The 26,287-nt window shown below is 40.1% G+C and overlaps 1 protein-coding gene across 3 annotated transcripts in view; it reads right to left on the reverse strand.

Moving 5' to 3' along the window:
* Positions 1-767: 767 nt before the first annotated feature.
* CABIN1 (calcineurin binding protein 1) overlaps positions 768-26,287 on the reverse strand; it is a 129,491-nt gene continuing 103,971 nt past the window's right edge. For all 3 annotated transcript variants that reach the window (XM_067307303.1, XM_067307302.1, XM_067307301.1), the window contains 4 exons: positions 17,219-17,513; positions 4,801-4,965; positions 2,647-2,873; positions 768-2,153 (listed from right to left, as the gene is read on the reverse strand). In XM_067307303.1, the coding sequence (XP_067163404.1) occupies positions 2,010-2,153; positions 2,647-2,873; positions 4,801-4,965; positions 17,219-17,513 (831 nt within the window). In that variant the 3' untranslated portion in view covers positions 768-2,009. The remainder of the gene's footprint in view (positions 2,154-2,646; positions 2,874-4,800; positions 4,966-17,218; positions 17,514-26,287) is intronic.

The following is a 26,287-nucleotide window of genomic DNA, read 5'->3' on the forward strand; positions in this document are numbered from 1 at the left end:
GCTACTTAAGAGAAAGAGCACTAATTAAAACTATATCCTCCAAGAACGGTTGGCACTGAAGTCCACTTTTTGTGTTCCATTTCACATTAGAAGATGAGTTCCTTTTTGTCCTTCCTGTGCTATCTTCTAAAAATAAAGATCATTCCTATTATTTTCCAGAGCTATCTGAGCCTATTACCAGTCAATGTCTATAGAGCATGCTACACACTATATTTATAATAACTTACACCAAATGAGCAAACATTGAAAACATTTTACTATTGAAAATATACATTTGCTTTCACCTCTCACTTACCCTGCTCTTCTCCACGTGCCACTTGCATGCTGTTCACCCATCACATGTAGTAAGTGAACAAGTTACACAAACAATTGCTAATACACCCACGACAGAGGAGTTCACTCATTCACAAATCACATTTTGTTCAAAATGAACAACACGGAGTACAAGAACGAGCTTGTAAGACAAAGTTTGATGCGGCTTCTTTTTCTTCAGGGCCCATTTGTATCTCAATGGGGATATCAAACCGGGAGCACGTGTGCTTGGCAGCACTGGCTGGCCGGGCTCTGGGTCACATAAGACCAAAGCCATCCCAAGAGTTCTGGCAGTCTTTAGAAAAGGAAGATTTTTTTTTCCCCCCTCCTCCAGAACCCTCTTACCCAGGAAATAAAATGAAGAGAAGAACCCAGAACCACGGAAGGAAAGGAAGGGAGGAACCCAGCATCCAGAACCACGGCATCTTGACCTCTCCAACCAACAGAGACAACAGTAAGTACATTTCAACTTTATTAGAAAAAAAACAAAAGTTTATACAAAGCTCTGCATTTCACAGAAAACCACCTCCCCCAAACACAAAGAAATCCAACATGGCAAGCTGTATGCATTTTCTTTTATCATATATATATGTGTGTGTGTGTGTGTGCATGTATGTGTGTGCGCACGCATGTTTGTATATATATATAGCGTGACATGGATTTTTTTTTGCATGGTTTGCATTCATTATTTTACAAAGTTAACATTCAGTAGAAAAAAAAAAGATTTTTGTTACTATTATTTTCTCATATAAATAACTGTGAGCAGTCCCTCTGCAGATAGTTAAAAAAACACCTTTTCGTGTCATTCTGTAAAAAAACAGACATTACTGAAATGGTACTGAAATCTTAAGGTTTTTTTCAATACCACCATAAAAATATCATCTAGCCCCCAATTCAAAATGCTTGTCCAAGGCATTATAAGAGAAAGGACTGTAAGACAATTCTGGAAAGTTCAGTTCTTTAAGCCAACATTCAGGTAGATAATTTTTGCTGGACCTCATACATATGAGTGAAATGAGCACAAACAGGAGGCCAACCTCTCTGTCTGCCTGGAAAACCTGCTTCTTTGCCTTCTGTCACCTAGTCAAATTTTAACAAGGCATCCAGCTGTGCCACGGAGCCGACAGGCTTTCAGCTCATCCTTCTCGCCCCGAACCAAAGCCACAGACTTCCCTGATGCGACTGAAAATTTTACCATTTCAGCAAACTTCTCGTACTCCATTCACCTTAAATGGAGTTGCTGGCCTACTCATGGGTTGGCTAGACAGAGATTAGGCTGCGGGAGGAAAACGTACCCAGTGGGGAAAATGAAAGACAACTAAAAGGTAGAAAAATGCTATAGAAAAGAGCCACTGGACTGGCTCCCAAGGCTCTGGTTTGAAGCAGGAACAGTAGAGATGCAAGTTGCAGCTCAAAACATTCTTGCGTTTGCTGAAGTTAAAGGTGACAACGTGGTCCAAATGAATTAACTGCCTGGTAAACAACCATTCTTTCTGTCAAGCACCACGATGGGGAGAATGGCGAAGATTTTGAAGGCAATACAAGCAGTAGTGGTGATAACAAAGGTAATGGAAGCGAGGAATACAATGATGTAGATTAAATGAAGAATAATGCCAACGAAGATGTTTCGCTTGCCAGAGATGCCGGCAACAAGAAGAATGGTTATATGGTTGGTGTTGATGATGGCCAAAATTCATTCATATGTCCATGTAGTCATCATCTTCATCAGTATCACTTTCCAGTGAGGACTCCTGGCTTGAGGTCTCTAAGATTTCCAAAGCTGGCTGACAAAGGCTCTCCTTCTTTACATTCGCTGCAGACTGAGCAGACAAAATAGCAGACTGATCCCAAAAAGAGAGAGAGAGAATATATTGCTAAATAGTTAGGATAAACCCATGATCACAGGGATAAAAGCCTACTGGCTGCTATTCCTTCACATTCATAAGTCCTCTTATTTCTATAAATATATGGCATCCTAATGTGAAACAACATAGCATTTACCTGTAGGCTACCCCACAGTTAAAATTCTAGTAGCTTCCACTAACATAAGAATTGCAAAGGCTGCACTACCTCCCTCACCCATTTTTGTAACTCTTTCTAATTCCCACAGACAAGGGGCTGGGATAGCTGTGATTTCACCCATGGCCAGTACTTCACTAGTCCTTAAAAACTGACTCCTGCTGATAACAGCTAGCATCTCCTTCAATTACTTATGCAATCCCTGGTTATGAACTGGGGACAGGAACAGCCGCTCCTTTCAAACAGGAATTTTATTCAGGGGAGAATTAAGATAAAAACAATCATCTGAAAAAATTAGTGTTTCCCTTTTATTACCTTTAATTTTTGCTTGGTCTCTTCTGAAATGCTGCCCTTTGGAGAAAGGAGGGTGGGAGTGGGTGGAGTGACAGTGATCTCAGGTGGAAATTTGGTGATAGATGAAGGTATGAAAAGCTTTGGCATGTTGGGCAGAATGCGAGTTTTTACACGGGTGCCATCTGTCTTGCTCTGCTGACTTCCCAAAGTCTGTGAGCTGGAGCTGAGTTCAGGCTTGGAGCTGGAGGCTAAAGAGAAAATAATATGAAAAAAACATATTAGGAGGCTATCTATGATTTCAGATGTCAAAGGAGAGGACACAGTTGATTGTTAGGTATATGGCTGGCTCAAAAGGCCTTTTTTCAAGCCTTGCTTTAATTAAGGCTCAGAAATAGAAGAAAAAAGTGCCTCAAGATTCTACAGTGACAACTGGAAACCGGTCAATTTTTAAAAATCTTACTGGACAGCAGAAACTTAGCCTGTCTGTGCCAAGTAGGACAAATGACAGCGTAACCTTGACCCATTTACATCTAGTTAGAAGGCTACTGCAAACACCCACTTGTTGTTTCAGATCCCAACATCTTATTTCTGCATTCTCTAATGCTTGCCACTCTGTAATGCAACAAATAAAGCTGCTTACTTTTATCTTATGAGGCTTTTTTAAACTTCCTCCTCTATAGCATTATCTCCTTTTTTCGTTTGTTGAGATGTCAGCTCCTACCTCTATCCATTCACATTTTCAAGCTCCACCATCCATTTGTTATATTTTCAAGGAAGACCTTTGTGCTTTCCACTAAAGGAAACCCCACAGTTCCACAGCTGTCCTCACAAGTTAAGAAATATATATGGAAACACCTGTCAAAATTACCTCATTATTCTCTTCAAATACTGCCATAAAAACCTCCTTTGGTGTGATGTCCAAAAAAGAATCAAGATCCTTGGTGTGCTCATGCCACTTTCTGCCACACCGTTTAGCACTGTCACATCATTTCCACATACTCCCCAAGCCTCTCAGCTTGTGGTCTTTACAAAGCAAACTCGCTCAGACAGGGCTCCTCTCTTTGTTCTTCACTTCTAGTGCATGAAGCAAAGAGGGACCTGGCCCTTCTTTAGACACTATCACATTACAAAATAATATGTATGTGCAACAATAATCAGTACGGGACAATATTTTTACATTCAAAACTGAGACTCTATTAACAGAGATTTATTAATAATGCTGCTTCATGTAGAGTCAGAACTTTTTTTTTTTGATTTATGAATGAAAACACCAGAGTCTGTCTCAGATTGATAATAATGAGAGGCATTTTCATATACATTTTTTTCATATTCAGTCTTGTCAAATCCCAGTAAAATTACCCACTCTCTTGCAGGTTTCTGGGACTGACAGGACTACTTAATGGCAGCAAAATAAAATGCCAGCTTCCTGATGCTATCCTGAAAAACCTAGCAGTGGCAGAACTAACTACTGAAGGATATAATATTGAATAGTATGTTTTCAGCAGTATACAAGCATGTAAGAACTGTCACACCAGCTGAGGCATGGATTTCCATCAAGGTCTGTGACCCACCTCCAAGTGCAGTCAATCATTTCAGAGTACAGTGCCAGAAATGTTGCAGTAATCAGATATAGGACAATCTGCTTCTCACAAAAAACGAAAAAGAGATACACAAACATGAATATCTAGAGTATGCCCTCCTGAAATACCACGTTTTAATTTTTTCCAGTTAAAATACCACCTCTACTTTTCTTGGAAAGGAGGCAGAGGAGGGATAGAAAGCATTAACTGTTGTAAGGTTGGGTATTTATGTTAACCTGACTTACTTAGTACGAGTATTGCAAAAAATCGTTTCCTTCTGCTAAATATTCCAATATTGTTTAAAAGAAGCACAGACTATAGCACGATAGCCAGGTACTGGCTAGTTTTTTGTTTGGCTTTGCTGCTGTGGTATTTAGTATGAGTCATACACCAAAAAGAATAACCATTAAGGGACTACAAGGCACTTCTCCAGGAAGCTGGGACGTTGCCAGGAATGCCTGTAAACTCTGGAATACTTGACTGAAAGGCAGGCAGAGAAGCTGAGGAATATGCACCACAGCTATCCAAGTCTCTGCATATTGATACTCATTTAGCCACTAGATCCAGAATTATAAGCAGCATAAAACCCCCTTACCTTGGGTAGAAGCATGTCCCGAGCTTGTGCTGGTCACCGATTCCACTTGCCAGCACACAGGCTCTGGTGATGGTGCAACTGTAGCCATTTTCATCTGCTGACAAAGCCGTGACTCTTGCTGCTGAAATCCAAGCCCCTCCAAAGGCACTTCAAGCTCTTCTTCCTCTTTATTAACGAAACAAAATTCACAGATTAAGAGGCATCCCGATCCCCTTCCTAAGCCTCAGTCCTTTTGCTGTCTAACCAAGTGGTAGAATTTTTTTTTTCTTTTAAAAACACTGCTTTGGTGTCATCAATTCCAACTCTTGAAAAAAAAACCAAGTGGCATTTAAAAAGCTGAACAAAGAATTCTGGTGCATGACATTTTGTTATCCTCGCACAAATGCAAGAAACAAACACATCCAACTGACCATTAACCTTTGGAGACCTGAGGGTTGAAACACCCGTCATCCAGGCAAAGCAAAAACCATCACCCTTAATAAGGAGCCAGCTGTGATCCAGACATCTCACTCTGATCTGCAACCGCAGGTACATACTATATTGAAGAGCAGCTTACTGGTAGGTAAGATTAATTATTGTGAACATCCAGTAACAGGACCAGATCTGGTTTGACATAACTAATACGAAGTTATACTAAATGCTCATTTTTCACTGATATGTCCCCTGTACCTCTATAAATACATTAATTAGTCTAAAATTCCTACCTTCTGCCATTCCAGGATCTGGAATGTTTCTAACTCAGAATCCTAGTGTGTGTCCAATGTCTTAATTATATATCATCTGTATTTGCTCTTAAATGAATGCAATATTAAACCAGTTTTCTTCACACTGGGCTGCATATTGTACATAAGAGGAGTAATTTTCACTGAACTACTGTGAGCTACTAATGACAACCCCTTCTGGGATGGGCAGACAGAAATAGCTGCTGGCCTTTAAAGGCCATGGACACATGAACAAGTTCTTATTTTCTGATAAAACAAAGATATTCTTCAAAAACAAAGGACTGTCTATGCTGATTTGAATTACCTTATATTTATACAGGGTAAGGTGGGCACAGGCAACTATCACAGATCGGCTGATGCATTGTAAATTCATAATCTAAATTGCTCTAGAATTCTTCATATGTCCCTGCTCTAAATTAGTTTAGGACTTTGAGAGCATAACTTCTTAAAAAGGAATTATTTTTCAACTTTTCTCACTGGAAAAATACTTTTTTTTCCTCCTGAAGTGCTGAAAAACAATTCTCCATCTTCATCAATGTAGATAAGAACTGGGAATTTACAATGATAACGATCTCCTGGCCAAGAGTCCCCTTTGCAGAACACGCTTAAGACAACAACCTTGTGGCTTAACAACGTGGCAAAAGTCAAAGATGCAACTCTTCTAATGAATTACATTTTCTAGGGTTTTGAACAATTTGTACAAAAAAAAGTTTACCAAAGCAGGTTGTAAGTAAGTTCTTTCAGCCACTGATTTTCATAGGTAAAGAAAAAACGCCATTATCTAAACTGGTAGCTGATAGGCAACACAAGCCTGAGAACAAATGAGTTTGCTTGCAGAGAATTCTCCAATAGTCCCAGAAAAGGAAAGGTCACGCACAAATCACAGCAGCCTCTGTTCTGCGTTGATTCAAGTATCAAGTGCAAAATGGGAAGGTCTAACAGGGACGCCTGTAGTTCCCATCCGCAGCCCTCCCCTGCACATTTCTTTATGGACTTCAAAATATAGCACTGGAAATATGATGGTAATTGTTGAATTTATACATGCGTTGTATAAATAGATCAAATCAACTTAAAAACAACACAGAAGGAAATACTTAAACTACAGGAACCTGGACTAGGGAAATCATAATTCGTTATTTCCCTGTTTAAGAAACAGCAGAGAGCTCAAGAGGCATGGTGTGTACTTGCCTGCCCTTTACACCAGACACATGTACGATTTAACCATATGCTGGCAGAGCACAAGAGACCTGGTACGAAGCAGGCGCAGCCCTAACATGCCCTGCAGCCCACGCACACACACCCCCATCACACCGCTAACTTCTGACGACAAGCTGCAGCCTAAACCAAGAGGACTTCCCTAACCAAACGGCCACAAGACATGCTTTCGATCAAAAGATGGAAAGAAACATCACATCAACATCTGAAAAAAGCAAGATGAAAATGATGATTTCAGAAGATTATCCCGCCAGAGAGCTAAGAAGTCAACGCCCATCTAACTTGTTTCAACACTTCAGACTCGCAGCCTTAAACATCTTGGTAAGTACTAACTTATTCGCTTATTTATTCAGTTATTAACAAGAATACAAAACACGAATTAATTTCAGCAGATACAATACTACCTATAAATGAACTGTAAATCCTATAGGCTTAACCATACTGTTAGCTGAGAACAGATTGCAACTGCTAAATTGTATTAGGGACTTAACAGCTCACCAGTCAGAATAAGAGCTCAGATTTGTATTATTGTCCAAGGACAAAGCTCTACCTCTTATGCTGATTATTACCTTTACTTAATTATAAGACATATCACTGCTTAAGCTGCTTTGCTGTGCCTTCGTTCTGAATTATGCCATGCATCCCCACACTGACAAAAGCTCTTTTGAGCTGTCGATTCCTAGCCAAATGCTACAAGACTGATATATGTTGACATCCTTTTATCAGCAGTCAGCATGCTCATACGCATCTCCATCTTCCATACCACGCACTGTTTGTTTTTATTAGTTCTGCAGATCCAGTTTTATAGTGTAATAAAATTAGATTTAATTTGAATAAAATTATGTGTCAGCTGGTTTCCATGTAAAAGTGAATGGAAATGAAAGGGCATAAATTTGGCACGCTAAATGTGCATTTCTATTCCTACACTTTTGGGAACAACACTTGTTAATATTAGATTCGGCTGTATCTTTCAGTACATGAGAATCAAGTACCACTGTCTGCTAATCGATGCCTTGCTGTCAGAGGCGTTAAATACACAGCGACTGCATTCTGCTCCCTGAGTGGGTCACCCAATTTATTCTTTTATGACTGCGAGTGATTGAATTCTACTGAGTGGGTCACCCAATTTATTCTTTTATGGCTGTGCAATTTTGGCTTTTTGTAATAGTCACTTGAGAGTGGCATTATTTTTAAGTTAAAAATTAAGTCAATGACCAAATTATTTTTAAAAAAATCCTTGAAAATAACAAGAATTGGTTGTTTCAGGTGTATATATCTCATAATTTGTACTAACGAAACTTTAATATAGTGCACTGATATCTATTAAATCTTTTTTCCTTATAGACAAAAAGGGCAAAAGACAGAAGGATAATCAAGAAGAGACACACATTTGGATTTTCTATCATCTAAAACAGATTTCTGAAGAGAGTATCTTGCTATTTGTCCTGTGGAAGACACTGTTATAGCCCTGAACACAATGTCCCAGATTTTCTAATAAAAACTTTCCCCAGGGAGGTAAAGACTCCACTAACTCATGAGCCACAATATTCTGCCCAAGCGCAAGAGCACAAGCAAACAAGTACAGCACCTTCTGAAGGTGTTCAAAAGCTCAGATTTAATCTCAGTTAACAAATCTTTTGCTAATACACAGTACTTGCACTGTTCTGGCAGGTTTTCAAACATTAGCTCTACAAATCCAGCTTAAAATAAAATCGGTTTCTGAAGACGTAAGATGCAACAGCCAGTTGTCTCCAGGCTGAAGACGGGACAGGTTCTGTACTCTGGAGAGCCATTTAGCCCTCTCACCTTAGAGCACAACACACAAATATTAAGCATATAGAAAAAAACACAGATTTGCAATGCATATTCATATTTATATTGAAAAGTTCACGTGCAATTGAGCTGAATTCTAAGAATTTTCTTTTAGCCTTCCCCTTCCCAACAACTCTCTCGATATATAGAATATAGTATACGCATAGAAAGAGGCACGTCATACCTTTCAACATCTCCCTGCTTTAGTGAGGAAGAAACAAGCTGAAAACAATTCAGTGCAACAACCTACTCCAGCTTTCCTCTCCAACCTCTTTCCACTTGTTGCCAGGGTAACCAGTGTTTGCAGATGCCTATAGCGGGCGCCGGGGTTCATGACTTCATCACAGTTAATATTCTCGCTCGCTCGCTCCCTTTATACACCGCATACGCTAGATGCATGTTATCCACACACTATAAACATGAGATTATGCAACTGCAGCAGCGAGTCCTATACTACCAGCGCAGTTTACTTTGCCATTCTGATGCGCACGCAGTGGAAAATAACACCCTCAAAAATATTGCCTTGCAGATGCGGAGAAAGTTGGAAAGCAGGAGGACCGAACCCAGTAAAAGCTGCGCAGCTCCCTGCGCACGGTGCACTTTGCCGTTCGATTGCCTTGTACTGTCAGGCGTAAGGAGACGTTAACATCACAATGTTATAAAACACTTTAGCTGGAATTTTGAAAAATTCTTTTGTCATGCACTGAACCTATTACACGACAACTGAAAGACAAGCCCAGAAAATGCATCTAGCACCTGGAAAAAATGTTTTCCAATTCCTGAGGGAGGCAGTTTGAAGTATTAAAGCACAGATATGCTAAAGGATATAAGCAACTTAGAGTTCATTGCACAAAATATGATTTCATTACGGGAAAAAGGAAGGAACTGAGCTTTGGCATCCAGAACAGACGACTGCCATGATTTCAGAAGCGTATGCTTGGAGAAGTGAACAGAAAACCGTTTCAAGGGCTTAAATAAAGCACTTGCCCCACTCGCCTTCATCCCTCTGCAAAATACCTTCCCCAGCAGCTGTGTGTGTCAAAGAAAATGCCTGAAAATCCATTACTACAGATTAACAATTCTGCTCCGCTTTGCCTTCAAAACACTTCAAAAGAATAAGGGCCAAATTCTGTGCACCTGCAGACACTAGGAAATACTTATTTTACCAGTCCCAATAACAACTGGTTTACTTTGTATTTTAATGGCTACTCAGAGCACCTGCAATTGTGCACCAAACTGACTGTTCCTAATTCACCATGGGAGATAGGTGGTGTTATTTCATTTTTTTCTCATGGTGATGGAAATGGGTCTGATCCTTTGCTCTGTGCCACGATGGAGTAAGTATCTTACCACATTTCCAAAGAAAAGTGCTAGTGTGTACATCTTCTGTATCCCACCTGCCTCGCCCTCTGGCGTGCCGGGAATTAATACAGCTTTTTTCCCATCCAGCAGCTGGAAAGGCTACGTACGGAAAGCCTGAGTCTGAAGGAGCTCAGAGTTTCCTCATCCACTCTGCTACCCAGGCAGCGGAAAGCCGGCTCTGGAGCGCAGGCTGCTTCAGCTGAACGTGGGTCAGTTAAGGATGCTGGTCTACAGAAACAGCGAGGGCGTCAGCCCTTGGACCGGCCCTGCCGGGAGGCACGGCACCACAGCCGACACCGAGGCTGTTTAGCTGATTAAGGAATGCAGTAGGTCTACATGGAGCCCTTTCCTTACACATTTGCTTTCTCCAGATTCATTCCGAGTATCTTGCCACAGAGTCATAGCAGTATAAACAAGTGTTTGACTAGAAATGCCACATTCAGGAAATGAGATTCAATGCTGACACACAAAGCCATGTGCTGAAAATTAGGCATTAGAAGAATTTTGGAGGTGCGAGGCTGCAGAACACAAGTTCCACGGCCCACTGAAACAACAGGAATTCGGACAGTGCGCTGAGCAGAAGTTTGCACTGTAACAACACGGCATTTCTCTCTAGGGTCCTATAGAGCAAACACACAATCATATGAAACATACCCCAAGCCATCTCCTGATGCTGAGGCCAGCTGCACAACAAATCAGTGCTATTAAAATTTAAAATAGGCAGCTGCACTAAAAGTGCTTCCCAGAAATAGGGCCTGGCCCATGCTAATTCCCCAGCTAGTTCCCTGCAGCAGCCATGGGGTCTGCACTGGGGTCCACTCTAGCAGCGCCCACGAACGTTTCCTGCCACGATCACCGTTCCTAGAGAAGATGCAGCCAGCACAAAGGTACCTACATGTTGACATGCATGTAGGTAAAGAAAAGCCCTAAAACAGAATACTTCCATACCAATTTTCTGTCTTTTCTTTTTTGTTAAACTTTGATTAAAAAAAAAAAAAATCTATGGGCTTAGACCAAAAAAACAAATTTGGTATTCAACTACACAAACTTTCAAATGGCATTTTAAAAATACAGATAATTGATATTTGTGTCTTAATATCTGACTCAACAAGAGCACATCATTTGGAGAGCAACACACAGTAATACTAGAATATAGCAACAGTTTCTCATTTGTGGTCTACTGCTTGTGAATTTTATGCACTAGATATCTGGTGAAAGCTCTAAGACCCTTCCTTTTCCGACCGTATTTCATTCTCCTTTGACCTGAGAACCAATTAAGCACAGCACAAATTAGCAAAAAGCAGCTGTTAGAACAGCGTGGGTTTTGCTGTTTTCTTTTAAGAGATTTCTCTGAAAACTTTGTAAATAATGTAATATCTGTAGGTTTTCAGTTAGATCTCTCTCCAGCCTTCATTTGTGCATGACCATACCTAACTTTTATTCTGCTGGCAGTAATCTAAAACGAGTGAAACTGAAAGATGCTGTAACAATATAACGTCACTACCACTTTCTTTTAGAAATCTTTGTGGTCTCCAGAAGAGGTGTTCCCCGAGTGCAAGGTGTGCCGTAGGCCAGGGATGCCCTGGGATTTCCAGGGGGATCAAAGGGTGGGCCAGGCTTGCCAGCCTCCGGGATCACCAACCCTGCCCAGCCCACGGACTTATCATCACATCACCGGCCATGGTTTCGGAGCTGCTGTCAGTGTCCTACTTATTCTTATTGATTTAGCTTTAATTTCAAAGGATTTTGTGCAGTGTTAGATTGAATACATAAAATACAATAAAGTTGAAAAGTAAAGGTCAGAAATAGACATTAAGTGTACTGAAAGCCTTTCAGGAATGAATTTGTCGTACTAGCAAACTAAATCAGGCGTACTCCCAAGGGGAGGAGGAAAAGATGCGACTGGCTGGTACCGTCTGAGCCCAAAGCAAGAGGGATTTAAGAAGTCATTCACAAACAGGAAATCCCCTGCTGAAATTCAACGGTGAAGTTGTTTTCAGAGTGCACCCATTGCAAAAAATAAAAAGCTTCAAGAAAACCGAGGATCAGACAAGAGGAAATGAAAATACCAAGTCAACACAGGAGGCAGATGCAGCAGGAGCCTAAAGTAAATGAAGAGCTAGTTGAAGGCAGCCTGGTTTAACTCGATTAGTAACTTTGCAGTCACTAACTGGTGGATAGGCGCTTCTACTTGAGAATGCAACAACAGGCCTGGGCTTACAAGTTTTTAAAGAAGAGTTTTTAAAGGCTTGGAGGAACTCATTCTTGGGAGCTGAAGAACAAAGCTATAGAAAACCAGGAAAATTCAACATGGGAAAAGAAGGAGAAAGTAATGAATGGAAAATTGCATACAAAGTACATAAGAAAACAGAGTCAAAGAACACGTAAATTTAAGAGAGTGCCCTTAAGCTAACACTTGCTCCTGAAAGAGTTACAGGATGCCATGAATCTCAAGACATTCAGAAAGAAAAGAAAGATCCCCCCTTTCATTGAGATAAGCTGTAGAAATAAAAAAAAAGTTTCATGAAAAGCAAGGAACTGCTAAAAGAACAATGCAATATGAAGGCTTAGATGACACCACAGAGTTAGAGTCAGTCTAATTTTTTCTTTCAGTGTTTCAGCTTTTTGAGGCATCTGCGGAGACCAACTCTGCACACTAAGGCATGATTTTGACTTCAGCAGAAGAAAAGACTAAAGACTGGGATCACAGTTAGAAGGGTTGAAAGTTACTTACTACTCTTAGTGGCTTAAAAATTAACTGAAAGTTTGAATTCAATCCCATGGTTAAAATAAGGCATGGTGAAGAGGGGCAAATCCTTTGGGCAGTACTCTGAACTACGGGCTCTGAAGATCTGTGTTTTGTCTTTAGAAGTCTACGACAAGCAAACTCAAATGACACAGATCGCTATGCAGCTAAACACAAATAAACATGACTATCTGCAATCCCCATTATTTCACCCAGAGATGGAAACAGTGATTCCAGATGTTCACTGATGTTTGGATATCTAGAAACTGCAAGGAATCAAGGTGAACCTTTGTGCCATGCACTGTTTTAATATGAAGATAGATGCAGTCAATGCAAAATTACAGAGCTGGCAAATTCTGTGCAGTGCTTCCCTCCCCACCTCAGCCCTCCGAGGACTCAGCTGCAACCTCAGATCAAGCATCACTTGTTGAAATAAGCTATGCTGAAGACTCCGGGGAGAAGATGCTCCTTACACCTCATGTAAAAGTACTGGTACGAATGTGAAGCCCAGCTAAATGCCATGTTAATACATCATCAATGAATGCTCAACATTTATCAATTCAAAAGCCCCTCTGTTTTGAACATCTGTCTTTTAGGGAAACTTGCTGCCCACACACTTAGAGAAGTTAACTCCATTGCTCACAATTACAATACTACCAATTACCTTTCCACGCAACCTTCCTCACTAGCATTTATTCCTTGCACTTCTGAAAGTCTAAAAGTTTTACAGCTCACCTACTGAAATACATTCACACCTCGGCTTGTCCTGCTGTATCTAGATAACAAACGTTTGAAATTACAGATGGACATTTCACAGTTTATGCGTTGCAACATCTCTGCATACTACGGGAGGAACTGATTGTCTTCCTTAACTCTGAATTTCTAAGTTAGGACACTTATTTCACTACCTCATCCCCCAATAAAAGTCCATTTTGTTTACTGGTAAGAGATCTTAAAAGAAATTAATCTCACCAAAGCATGAATTCCACACATTGTTGGTCTCAACAGTGGCTTGTTGAGTGAACGGTCTCATGCTTTAGTAATTGCCAATGTGCTGGTAACTCTCAAAGTTGGGGGAAAAAATTATAAAGCAGAGAATTAACACTACATTTGTTGCGTTTGCTCTAGTGTCACCATCATGCTCACCTCTGTACATGGCACTATCTCCCTTGTGAAGGAATGGACCAGAGTGGTGGAGGGCTCCCGCTTTCCTTGTGAAATGTGTTCTCACATGCACAGCGGTGAAGTGAGAGGGACAGTAAAGAGCCCAATAATAAAGAGATTTTCAACACTTAAGATGATGACCTTTTTATATTGAAATGTCTGGACATTAAATGGACATGAATTTAATGGGAGAAGAGGGTTACTCTTCTACTCTGATTTTATATTCCAATCTGGCAAAATGCTAGTTTTAAGCAAAACATACAATTTAAAATAATTTCAAATATAAAAATCCCCTCTTGCTGTCAAAACTCAGAAGTGAATGAATGCTTTCCTGTTCACTCCTTATAAGAATCATTCCTAGGATAAGGACAGTGAAGAAGAAAAACTCTCAAGATTTTTCAGTAATTTAGAACAGTACAATCCTGGAACAGTGTGACAGACTGGAGAGGGCTTACCTTAATTGTCCTATTTTAGTTTCCCTAGAGCAAATTTTAGCCTGAGCTTACGAAGGCTAACAGTTCCATGATTTATGCCTAAATGTAGAAGGTTCTCATGCGGAAATTACCACTATTATCACTTTGTTGCTGGACTTCATCATGCTGCATTCTGTTCCAGTTGTCGTAACTATATCCAAAATCTCACTACAACATTTACAGAAGTAATGAGTGGTATAGCACCAATATTGCTTGGAAAGCCGTTCCTTCTGCTGGGTGAAGTCACAGGAGAAGACAGCAATTAATATTCTCTGATGTGGAATGCTCTCACATGAACAAGTAGATACAGGAGGAGGTTAAGAAAAATGACAATTAAAAAGAGAGAAAAAAGATGAAAACATTACTCAGAAAATAAGATGGGAGGAGTTTTTGTAGAAAGGCAGAGCTAATGGAAGGCAGATGAAAAAGGGGTAAAACAGAATTAGAAGTAACTCTTCTTAAAGGAGGTGCAAAGGTAAGAGAATTAAAAAAAAGAAAAAGAAAAAGAAAAAAAAAAAGGGACACAGCAGTATTTGGTGTCTCTCTGAGAAATGACCTGTCAGGTAGGTCCAAGAGCCAGAAAGCCAGATACAACACATGCACTGAGCACTGGAATGAGAGCTCTGCAGAGCCTCTTGATCTTCAGACGGTTTCAGGGGAATAATTCCGGCAGCGAACCCTCCTGTCTCCCTCAATCAAGATGATGTATAGAAAGCAAGAAAGAAGAAAGAACAACATGAAACTTCACAACCCCACAAAGCCTAGGAAGTCAAAGATTAAAATAAGTGTTCCAACCGCTGTAAGGTGGCCTGGGAAACTGCAGAAGCTCTTATCTGCATTGTCATTTCTATCTGCCTGCTTACTAAGTGCACAGCAACTTTATAAACTAGAGGATTCATTTTTTCCCTCTGTTGTCTAAGCACAGACCCAGATTACTCCCTGTTGAACAAGCCTGCCAAGATCTCTTACGACACTGTGCAACCCCATTCTTTAGCTTCATAAGGACAACAACAAACATGGTTTACACATTGACTTGGCCTTTCCTTCTGTATCATTACTCTGCTCTCCCCTTTCCTTTCCTTTCCTCCCAAAACAATCTCTCCATGGATTTGTGAGAAAGGAAAATGAGACCGTTATAACGCAACTGCTAATATTGGATGTTAAATTTCAATTTCACCCTGTACTCAGAGGTTAGCCCATTGGGAAAACTGATTTCTCCCTAGTTTGCTCTTCGTTGATGACGCATTCAGGAGATTATATGCGTTTAGATGCCAAGGCTGATTACTTAAGGAAATCGTGTACCACAAGTATATTGGTAAAAACTTTAGAAAGCCACAATACAAGATTACTGATACAAAAAATACTGATACTGAACAACATATCCAGTCTAGATCACTGTCTGTTCATTATTAATATTATTCATTATTAATAAGTCTTCCAAATCTGGGCACTATTTCCACTGTATCCTAATTTGTCACTTTTGACAATACCTGTACGTATGTGGTTCATTCACAACTTATCTGGGCTCCTATGAATTTGTCTATGCATTTTATGAGCAGTTTTAGGGCCATTTTGCTCATAAGAAAAGCGCTAAGTCACATTTGAAAAGGAATTATGCTTTCATAGCATTGAGACACTTTGATCAGTTTACTCATAAGGTAAATATTAATTTATATGAAATATCCTTACTGTGAAACTAGAGTCTCGATTCTCTGAATGGAAGAGGACTAATTTAAAATATTACTGAAAATTCTTGGAGTAATTAACAGGGAGGTAGCACAACCTGATTTCAGATGGTGGTTGGGGGTAACTGAGACTGTGTCAACTATGTATTTCAAACAACCATGTAGTAGGGATAGAATAAGCCTTGAAATCTCCCCAGGTTTGTGAGCAGATGGGGTGAGGACAGGCAGTAGCAGGAGCTTTGTCAGACATTGTTCCTGCAAAGGTTGCAAAAAAGCACAGGCTACAGCAGGAGCTCTGACATCGTAATACGTGCAGTGTCCCACAAAGAAGCACCCAAGGTAAGTCTGAAATTGGGTCTAATCTTACTTCATGCGCCAAAGTTAATCAGTATTGCCTTGCACAGTGATTTTGACTACTGCTAACATTGCCAGCCTGCCATGACTGAAGGAAAGACAACATTCTCAATTAATTTCTTCCTCATGTAGACAAACCGCATAGGACCAAGTATATAACGCAGCCCTAAACAAATCATGTGATCTTGATACAGAGTAAGTCATATTTGTTTTGCTTCTTCGACCCTTTTCTGGACTCTGACCTCACAGATAACCATACCAGGACTATAAATAATTTATTTCCAATGTTCTGGTCCTGCCAGATGCTTCTTTCCTCAAATCTGAAGCACAAAAGTGATGATCCGCTAACTCTATCAGCCATGTAGAAGCTTGGAATTTTCACAATATTATGGATCGCCACACATGTATACATGGCAGCGACATCTGTGTATCTAATTATGTTAATCAGTCACTTATAAGTCCGATGTAAGCTGCCCACCAATTTATTGCAATTGCAATTTTTTTTAAATAACATTTAAGCTATTTTAAAGAACTGTGTCTTTCATTCACTTGCGAAGAAAACAAAACAAACTTGTTTTATACTAGTGGACTTAAAACTCTCGATTTAAAACATATCACTTTATTTTTATACTACTATTCCATGATTTTACATGTAAGTTACACACACAGTGGTCACTAGAATTTCTTTAATTTATCCTAGTAATTAAAATATGTATTAATTACACATATGTGCCCATCTCGGAGTCAAGACAAAAACTCCCTTTGTGTAGCCTTTTGAATGTGGTCTAGTGACCACAAAACGGAACAGAACTGGAACTTGGGCACTGACTCACCGCACGGCCTTGGCAAGCGGATCAGAGAGGGCCAAGTCTCCCCAAGACTTACCCCGTGCAAGATCACACATGCTGGGAGCAGTCTCTGCATTTTGACTCCGGAGATGCTCAGTGTCCCTGTGTGACTCCTGGGATGGAGGCACTGAAGAAGATGCTGAGGAGGAGGAGGATGAAGAGGAAGAGGCTGATTTGGGTTTGGAATGCAGGTCATTCAGTCTCAGGAGATTTTCAGGAGTCACAGTGTCTGGATTCACTGGGGTGGGATGCAGTGTAGCTGGTGTTACTGGGAAGAAGCTCTCTCTGTTGTCCTTTGTATGCTTTGGGGTTGTGGGCGTTTCTCCTGTGGACTACGTAAAACAAAACAGGGCAGAACGACACAGTGAGAAAATATGCACCAACGATTCTGCATGTGTTACTTGCTTCAACAAAAACTGCAGGCAGTACAACTTTCTATAGAGGGTAAACAATTTCTCTAAGGTGAATATAAAATTAATCATTGTTATATATATAAAAAAATCTTACTCCCTTACAGATTAAAATTATTTTTCTATTCCTTACAGTCTATTCATCAAACTACCACTTGAGCATTTATTCATACTCACATTTACATTGCTTTATTTAGCAAATCCCTCACAACATAATTTACTTTCCTGAACTTTGTTATTAAACATGAATGGCATACTCCTATGAACAGAAAGAAATTTCTTTCATTTAAAAATATGCTGGCAAACTCTCAACCTAATTGAAAGATCAGTAGGAGCTTTAGGAGAATTTGCAAATTATTAAAAGAAATTATTCTTAGCAGGATGATGTGAGAAGAGAAGAAATGGAGAAAACAGAGAAAAGTGTATTTGCTTGCAAAACAAAAGACCAACCTAATACTCAAGTCATTAGTTTCCAATAACTACAGATCGGAGTAACACTAATGTCCTACTTGGAACAACATTCTGGAAGATTTGTTGCCTCTGTAGAAGGAACAGTAGGACCAAAAGCCACACTTTTCTCCAAAGCCAGAGCTAAGAATTTAATGCAGTGCTGTTAATTGTATAGCCAGAAGGTGGAAGAGTGATATAAATTCACCAAAGGAAGGACAAAAGCATACATAAAACAAGCATCTTCTCTGTAAGTTTTATCAGCAATCAGATATAGTACTTTTGCTTGTAAGGCCACAGGATGCATTCATTCATACTCCCTACAGTCTTCATTAATTAAGACTTATTGCATTGTAAAATACGCAGTTGAACGGAATCTTAAACAGGTAATTGTGTCTCCTACCTCTAACATGAAGAATAAGTCATTTCAACCATGGTGATAGAGTATGAGTGTTTGCAATAGAAACAAGAGTTCTGCTGTCAAACATAAAATCAAAATGGGCCCTAATGTCCTAGATGACTAAAAATTTGTTACAATCCCAGAAGAATCAGTTGAACTTCACTGAGAGAATGGAGTAAATTGCAGCTGGAGAAATTCCACATTTAAAATTCAGAGGTGGAAAGCATACAAGGACTTTTTTTCTCATTATAATTAGTGGAATGTAATTTTAAAGTTCTTGTATTTCATTAATCAATCTCAAATACAAAAAGCATATGATTAAAATCTGCAAGGTTTTGTGCGCATGCAAAAAATAAAACAAAGCAGCCATATGCATAATAATTGCCACATTGGATCAAATAATGTCTCTTCTGCCTCTGAAAACAGCAAATTTCTGATGTTTAAAGCATTGGCTCCAAAACTAAAGGTCTCAAGACTTCCAAACAAGATCCCAAGCCTGAGGGAAATTAAACTGCAGAAGAAAGCCTTAAGCCAGAAATGAGATCACCAGAGGAAATGTTTTCAGCTGCGATTTAGAGGGAAAACTTTTCACACCCATGCACTTCATTAACTCACATAATACATTATGCAGAACCCGAAATTTCTATGCTTGTATTGTAACCATGTTTTTTTCCAGCAGAAATACATGAAGGTACTACTAGTTAGTTACTCTTTGTTAAAAATAATAATAAAATATATCTATCAAACTGCACATCCATAAAAGTGCACCAGAGACAGAAAGAGGATAGCTGGAAAGCAAATCGGCAAGGCGGGGGGAGGAGGGCGTGTGATTCAGAAGAGAAGAATGATTAGTGAGAGAAGGAGCACATGGAGGAAACCATAGCATCACGGAGTAATTCCTGCTGGAAGGGACCTCTGGAGGTCTCTAGTCCAACTTTCATGCTCAAAGCAGAGCTTCAAAACTAGACCAGGTTACTCAGGGCCTATGTCCAGTCCCATTCCAAGCAACTCCACGGATGGAGATTCCACAGTGCTTTACCACCTCCACAGTGAACATTTTTTTCCTTTTATCCTGTCCAAATTTCTCTTGCTGCAACTTGTAACTGGTGCCTCTCTTCCCTTCACTGCGGAGCTTTTAGATACTGTCTTCAGTAGAGAAGAGGGAACCAGAGTAATTTAATTCCCCTGCTCTCCCTTAGCCTTCTCTTCTCCAGGATGAAGCAACCCAGCTCTCTCAGACTTCAGTGCCATAAAGGCACACTGTTGATCCACATTCAACTTTTTGCCCACCAGGACCCTCAACTCCTTTTTGGCAGAGCTGCTCCCCAGCCAGTCCTGCTGCACAGAGGTTATTCTGTCCCAGGTGCAGGACTCTGAATTTGTCTTTGCTTCATGTCATGTGGGTCCTGTCAATCCGATCCTCCAGTTTACTCTAGTTCCTCTAAATGGCAGCCCTGCTCTCCAACATATTGACCATGCCCTCCAAGCTGGTGTCACTCATGAACTTGCTATGAGTTCACTCCATCCCATCATCCAGGGTGTCAGAGAAGATGATGCTGCAGTATTAATCCCCGAGGAATGCCACTTGTAACTGGCTGTTACTTAGATTTCCAGTGGTCAGCCACCACACTTTGAGCTTAATGGTCAGTCATTTTTTCAGCCACTTTGTAGTCCATCCATCTAGTCAATACCTCCACAATTTGGCTACAAAGATGCTATGGGAAGACCATGTTAAAAGCCTCACTAAAATCAAGGTAAACAACTCTTTGCCTTGTCCACAAAGGACATATATAGATATATCCATGCCTGTTGCTCCCAAACACCTGTTTGTTTCTCATGTATCTGGAAGTGGTTTCCAGGAGGTCTTCCTCCATAATCTTCCAAGTGACTGAGGTGAGACTGACCAGTCTGTAGTAATCTTCTTGGGGTTTGGGGGTGTGGTTGGTTGCTTGTTTTGAAGATGAGCCATTTTCTAGCCATTAATGAACTCTCCTGAACACCAAAACCTTTAAAAAATGGTAAGGGCAGCTTTGCAATGACATCAGCCTGCTCCTGTGGCACTGACCTTGGCTTGTTCAGGGAACTGGTAGGCAAGAAGATCCTGTGGGAGGCTGCCTTGAAGGACAGAGGAACTGAGGAAAACTGTTTGATCTTTGGGGACAGCCTCCTTAAAGCACAAAAACAGACCATTCAGATGAGCAAGAAAATGAGTAGGCATGGCAGGAGGCCATTGACTATCACATCTCTGACCAGTTCTTCCTTATTTGCGAGCAGCAGCTGCAGCAGAGAACCTCCCCTAGTCAGCACATCCAGCACTTAGATCAAAAACTGTCCCTGACACATTCCTGAACTCTTCTGGATTGCTTTTGCCCCGCTATGTTGCTTTTACAGCAGATACTGGGGTGTCCCTAAGTTTCACCTCTCTGAACAAGCAAACAAAGGAATGATTCAGAAACAACAAAAAGAAAAGAAAGGACCTCTTAATAAAAAGTGGCCCAGTCATACATCCAGATGCCCACATCAAATTTAATTAGACAATGGTCAGCAGCGACAAATGTTGAAAACAGGAAGGCCTTCTTACAAGTTATAGATGACTTTGTACACAGGGAGAAAAAGGGAAAAGTGTTGATTGAAATAATCCTTATTGGTATGCAGAGATGGAACCAAATTCATATTTATTTGCTCATAAAATAAGGGTGCTATATCTGGGATAAAAAAATCAATTTTTATTTTTAATTGGTTCCTTCAGGTGAAGCTGTGATTTGGGCAAGACTTTTTTTCAGGAAAACCTGTCTGCCTCATAAAGACGATAAGGGCTACCTTAGTAGCTTAGGTAAAAGCATAACATTTATAATTGCACAAAAGAATAATGCTGAAACTAATCTAAACTAATCCAATATTTCTGTTTCAGTAAAACTATGGCTAAAATTCCTCATGTGCAATGGAAGAAAGTGACAATCAAAGAAGATTTTCATATTTATGGTTTTAAAGAGAGCCTTCCAAATGTGACCTGGTAAAGAATTGTCTAAGGATTCAGGAAAAAGACAGATCCAACCCAATGAAACATACAGACCCTGATAGGAGGAAAAAAACCTCTCAATGACTTTCTTTTCTGGAAAGAGTGGGTGGGGGCAGAAAAAAGGGAAGAGAAAATTATGTTCAAATAAGAGTCAAACTATAAAGACCCATGGCTACTGTGTATTCTGCCATGTCCCAGCCCTAGCAAAAGGGATTTAAACCTGCTTGGTATGTTTTACTGGACTCAAAAACTGGAGAAAACCCAAAAGTTATAAAAGAAAAGCTAAGAGGAGCATCAGTTTAAGCACACATTCCTTCTGTAAAAGCGATTTGGTTCTTAATGTAAAGGCAAGAATTCCAGCACCTCTGGATCAGTAGGCGATGCTACTCACAAAGCCCAGGTTAGAGCAATTTCATTAACTGTAATGCTCATCAAGACTTATGGGGCCACATTTTTATCATCATTCAGGTGACTGCTTCCAGGAAAACACCAAACTCTCTAACACCTCATTTAAGAAATAAAGCCAGAAAAACTCATTAGAGAAAGTCTTGGATTTGCCAGAACCACTTCACGTTCATCTATTTCTACTGCTGTATCAACAGTAAGGCACTATAAAGGCTTGATTATGTTCCCCAAACATCTAATAGGAAACTGAGAAGCAGTGACAATCCTTCACCAGTGTTTTATGTGGTTTCTCATGAGGAGATTTTTTTTAATTTTTACTTTGTTGTGGCACTGAGTCAAAACTCCGAAAATCCGCCTTCCCCCATCCAACCCACCTCACCATGTAAAACTTCTCAATTATCACCACTGCATTTGAAATACAGTAGCTTTACTACAAAGTGGCTTTAGCCACTGAGAAGAAAGGACTCTTTTCTTACATTGATGGCAATGCCACTCACAGAACAAGCGTGTACAACTAAAACAGGACGAAAACTGATTTATCTGTCGTCCTCCTCATATCTTTTGGTTGAAGCTACATGTTCATCCAGTAGAGATGGACTTTCTTCCAGATTTCTAAAATCAAGATGAGCTACTGAAGAGAGGCATATACAGCACTATTTTTGTCTCAACTACTCTACTTCCAGAGCATAGGGAATAAACATTCAAGACTTATTGATACCTGAATGACATGTGAAAATAGATGGTGAGAAAAACAGTCCGTTACTTTCATAAATATCCAGTATCTCATTTGTTATTCTTTAAAATACCTAGAAAAAAAACTGTGCTATGGAGTTTGTATAAAGCCAAAATTTAAATGAATAATTAGCATGCATACTTGTGTAGACTGTGATATTTCTGACTAATACATATATAGGGGTCCAAAGCAGTTTGTTTATTTGCTTGAACCTTGACTATTTCAGCATTCTCCTCCTCTCAAAGAGATCACTCAGCTTCACAGCTGCTATAGACAAACCCTTCTCATATTGAAAATTGATGTAAAAAAGTAAAGAATATGCTGGAAAGTAGGCACTGGAATTTCCTTCCATTAAGGAAAGTAGTATTAAAAATGCAAGATATTTCTTACAGAGGTTAGTGGAAAAAATAGCTCCCTATAGGCACTTCAGTAAAGAGACAACAACAGAAAAAAAAAAAAGAGCATTAAGATAAAACAAGAAAATTTAACTCTACAGACTCTATCTGTGAAGTCACAAGCCAGATACCTAGACCAAGACTTTCTGCCTTATTTATTGTTGTTTTCAAATGTTTTTAAAACATTTTGAAATATAAAGAAACCCTACAGGAACCTGACCGATACTGCTTCTGGGCGGGTTCGCTGCCCTGCGGCTGCAGGAAAAAGTAACCATCAAATGTTCCATAAAATGGAAAGCAAGAGTCTTCCCAAAAGCAGTTTCCTAATGAAAGAGACTGGCAATGTAACTGTTGCATAAATTTTTTTTTTAATTAGTCTTATGTCTGAATTTGGTATCCTGATGGGAGTGAAGTCAGAATCTTAACAAAAATGTACATCCTTTTGCAAGAACACCACCCATAGCACATCCCCACCATGCCGGGAAGCTGTCACAAGCACTGGCTGAATGATACGTCAGCCATATTCTACTATATTACCACTCCAACTTCTCTTCAATATTGTGTTTTGTAATTAAACAATGTCTATTCATATTTTCTTTCTCAATCTCTCTGTAGCAATATCTGAAATAAGTCACCTTGGGAAGCCCTCTTCAAGGTACATTAGAACCAGCAGCAATACCCATAACCCACATTCTGATGAACCTATTTCCTGAGACTACAATTTTATAGACAGAAAATACTGAACCTTTATAAACCTCTAACAGAGCCGCATTCCAACCCAACAAAATCTTCTGTTTAAACAAGAGCATCCAAGGACCTAACGTCCTGTTTGGTGCAGGCAGCTGCCCCGTCCTCCAGTAACGCTTTCGTACACAGACAGCAGCATTATCGCACCAAGGGAGATAAGATAGTCGGATGAAAAACACAGAGAGAAAAACGAAAAGATAAAAAGTGACTTTTCTTTCCTTCGTGTTCATTTAATGATTGCTTTCTGCAGCAGACAGAAGGAGTGGGGCTGTTAATTATATCAAGAATACACCTCCAGGATAGAGTGAGAGGGGGATGCCATGGCAACTGGCAACCGCAACGGTGAACAAAATGGTCACCCTTCGGCAGGAGTGAGACCATCAAGGAGCTCGTCCTTTTGTCCCCCCCGTCCCCACCTGCTCCTCCCCCCTCTTTCTTGTCATCTTTGCTGCATTAATAAAGCGTACAGACAACTCAGGAAAAACAACTTTCTCTGTAAGCATTCTCTGACGCCTTGATTTGCAGGAAGAAAAGATGAAAATTAGCAGCACGTGGGTGGAACAAAGAAGGGGGAAAATCATATGAGGTAGAACTGGAGATGATTATTTTCTAATTATTTAATATTTTACTTATCTCCTCCCATCCGCAGCAAAGCGCTTTCACAGAAGGCTTTTACCTCTTTCTTGAACAGAACAGCATTTTTTTAAAGTGAGAATCTGAGAAGAAAATGCTCTAGACATTCAAGGCAGCTCATACAAGCCACTCGCCTGCAAGGCTCTGCAACCGCAATGCTGCCTGCCTTCCGCAGCGGAAAGGGAAAGAAGTGCCCTCGAGTCGCACTCATGGAAGACAATTTTCTCCTCCTCCAAATAAAATGTCACTCTCACTGCACAGCCTAACACAGAGACTGCAGTATCAATACACTGATGCTCAACAGTCGATGTGAGCACTCCGCTCTTGTGGTGGCGTGCAGGTCCAGGCGAGGACTTTACAGAGCAAGCCTATTGCCTACATTCCCCTAAAACTCTTCACTACTAGGCTACAGTTTAAGATTACCCATTTCTAGCAGTTGGAAAAGTCAAACACTGGCGAAAGAACAAGACAAGACCTCAGTTATCTATTTTGGAATTAAGCTGGACCACAGAGAAGGGTAGTGAGAGAAGCCACAAAACACTGTCTGTCTTCAGCAGATATTGCTTTTATCTGCAGCAAAATCTTTGTACATCATGGAGCATGCTGGCAGCCTGCCAGGAGCCTGAAAGACAGGACTGATTTGCATAACCTGACTGTGCCTTTGCGTTTATAGCAGAATTTACTTGTTTTGATTTTAGTGGCAGCTTCTCCATGAAGCATCATGTTTAATTGGATCCGACATTGAAAGTTGCTGAAAAGTTTTGACTGCAGGTTTAAAAAGGGAGAGCAATGAGAGCACTGAGAGCTTGGCTCCAGCGAGCGGGAGAAGGTGGTCACAGATTTGTTACTTTGAAAGAGGTGAGTGAAACTAAGGGTGAAAGGGAGGATTTTATCAGTCAGGATGGTGCAGGGAGAGCTGGAGGTTTGGCAGCTGCAGCAGGAAAGGGTGGCTGAAAATTTCTTTTCTCTCTCTCTCACTCCTCAGGGATGGAGTTGGTCCCAGAGCAAGGATTTTTTGGCTGAGGCAGCAATGAGTCTTAAATAACTCAGCACTGTTGAAATAGTCCTTCTCATGACATTTAGATGATATACTATATTGTGGGGAGCCAATAGAAATTTGCAGCTGCTACAACACTATCCATTACTATGACTTCTCCATGCAGTTCCACGGTCTCAGGGGTCACAACACAAGACTGCAGAGACGTAAGGGTGGCATTTTGGAACTTAGTCTCTGAACACACTCGTATTTTTAGAGATGTTAAATCTAGCCTTATGCGCAATGTAGATGACTGTAATGTTTTAAGCTATTTGTTTTATATAAATTCAGTTCTCAGAACTGGTGAAGCACAGCATACCCTAACATATGATCATGGAAGTTTTACCTGTCTTCTTTAGACTACTTGTCACGACCGTTTCAACACTGAGGAAAGCTGTAATTTTAGTATTAAGGCACACAGTATTAATTTCACAATAATAAAAATACCTTTTCTAATTTCAAGTCAAGAAACAAAGATGACAGATGCATTCTTAGACCTAAGTATCTCCACATCCACTAATGGAGTGGTCTGTGCACTGTGAAGCTTCACCATATTTTCCGCTGCATTAACTGTCCCATGTAGACATGCCCTTAATAGCATTGCAAATGAAGAATTTAATATGACCGGTTTTAGGCAGTCAATGGAAAGGCTTATTAGAAATTCCCTAATTATCTAGAAGGCTTAAAACTACCTTTCTACTAGCACGTCCCCTCCTTGGTCCTTAGAATCACACACGTAAGCTTAATGCTTTGCCAGGGTCAAACTAGTCTGCTTTCTAATTTCTCATTCTCCTTCAACAAGGCCTCTTTGGTATTCAGTTCCTAGGCACCATTAATTTTGTATTAAAATGGTAGTTGGCAAGGCTAAAAATACATCTTAT

Source organism: Apteryx mantelli, chromosome 17, assembly GCF_036417845.1.
Source record: "Apteryx mantelli isolate bAptMan1 chromosome 17, bAptMan1.hap1, whole genome shotgun sequence".
Classification (NCBI taxonomy): Eukaryota; Metazoa; Chordata; class Aves; order Apterygiformes; family Apterygidae; genus Apteryx; species Apteryx mantelli.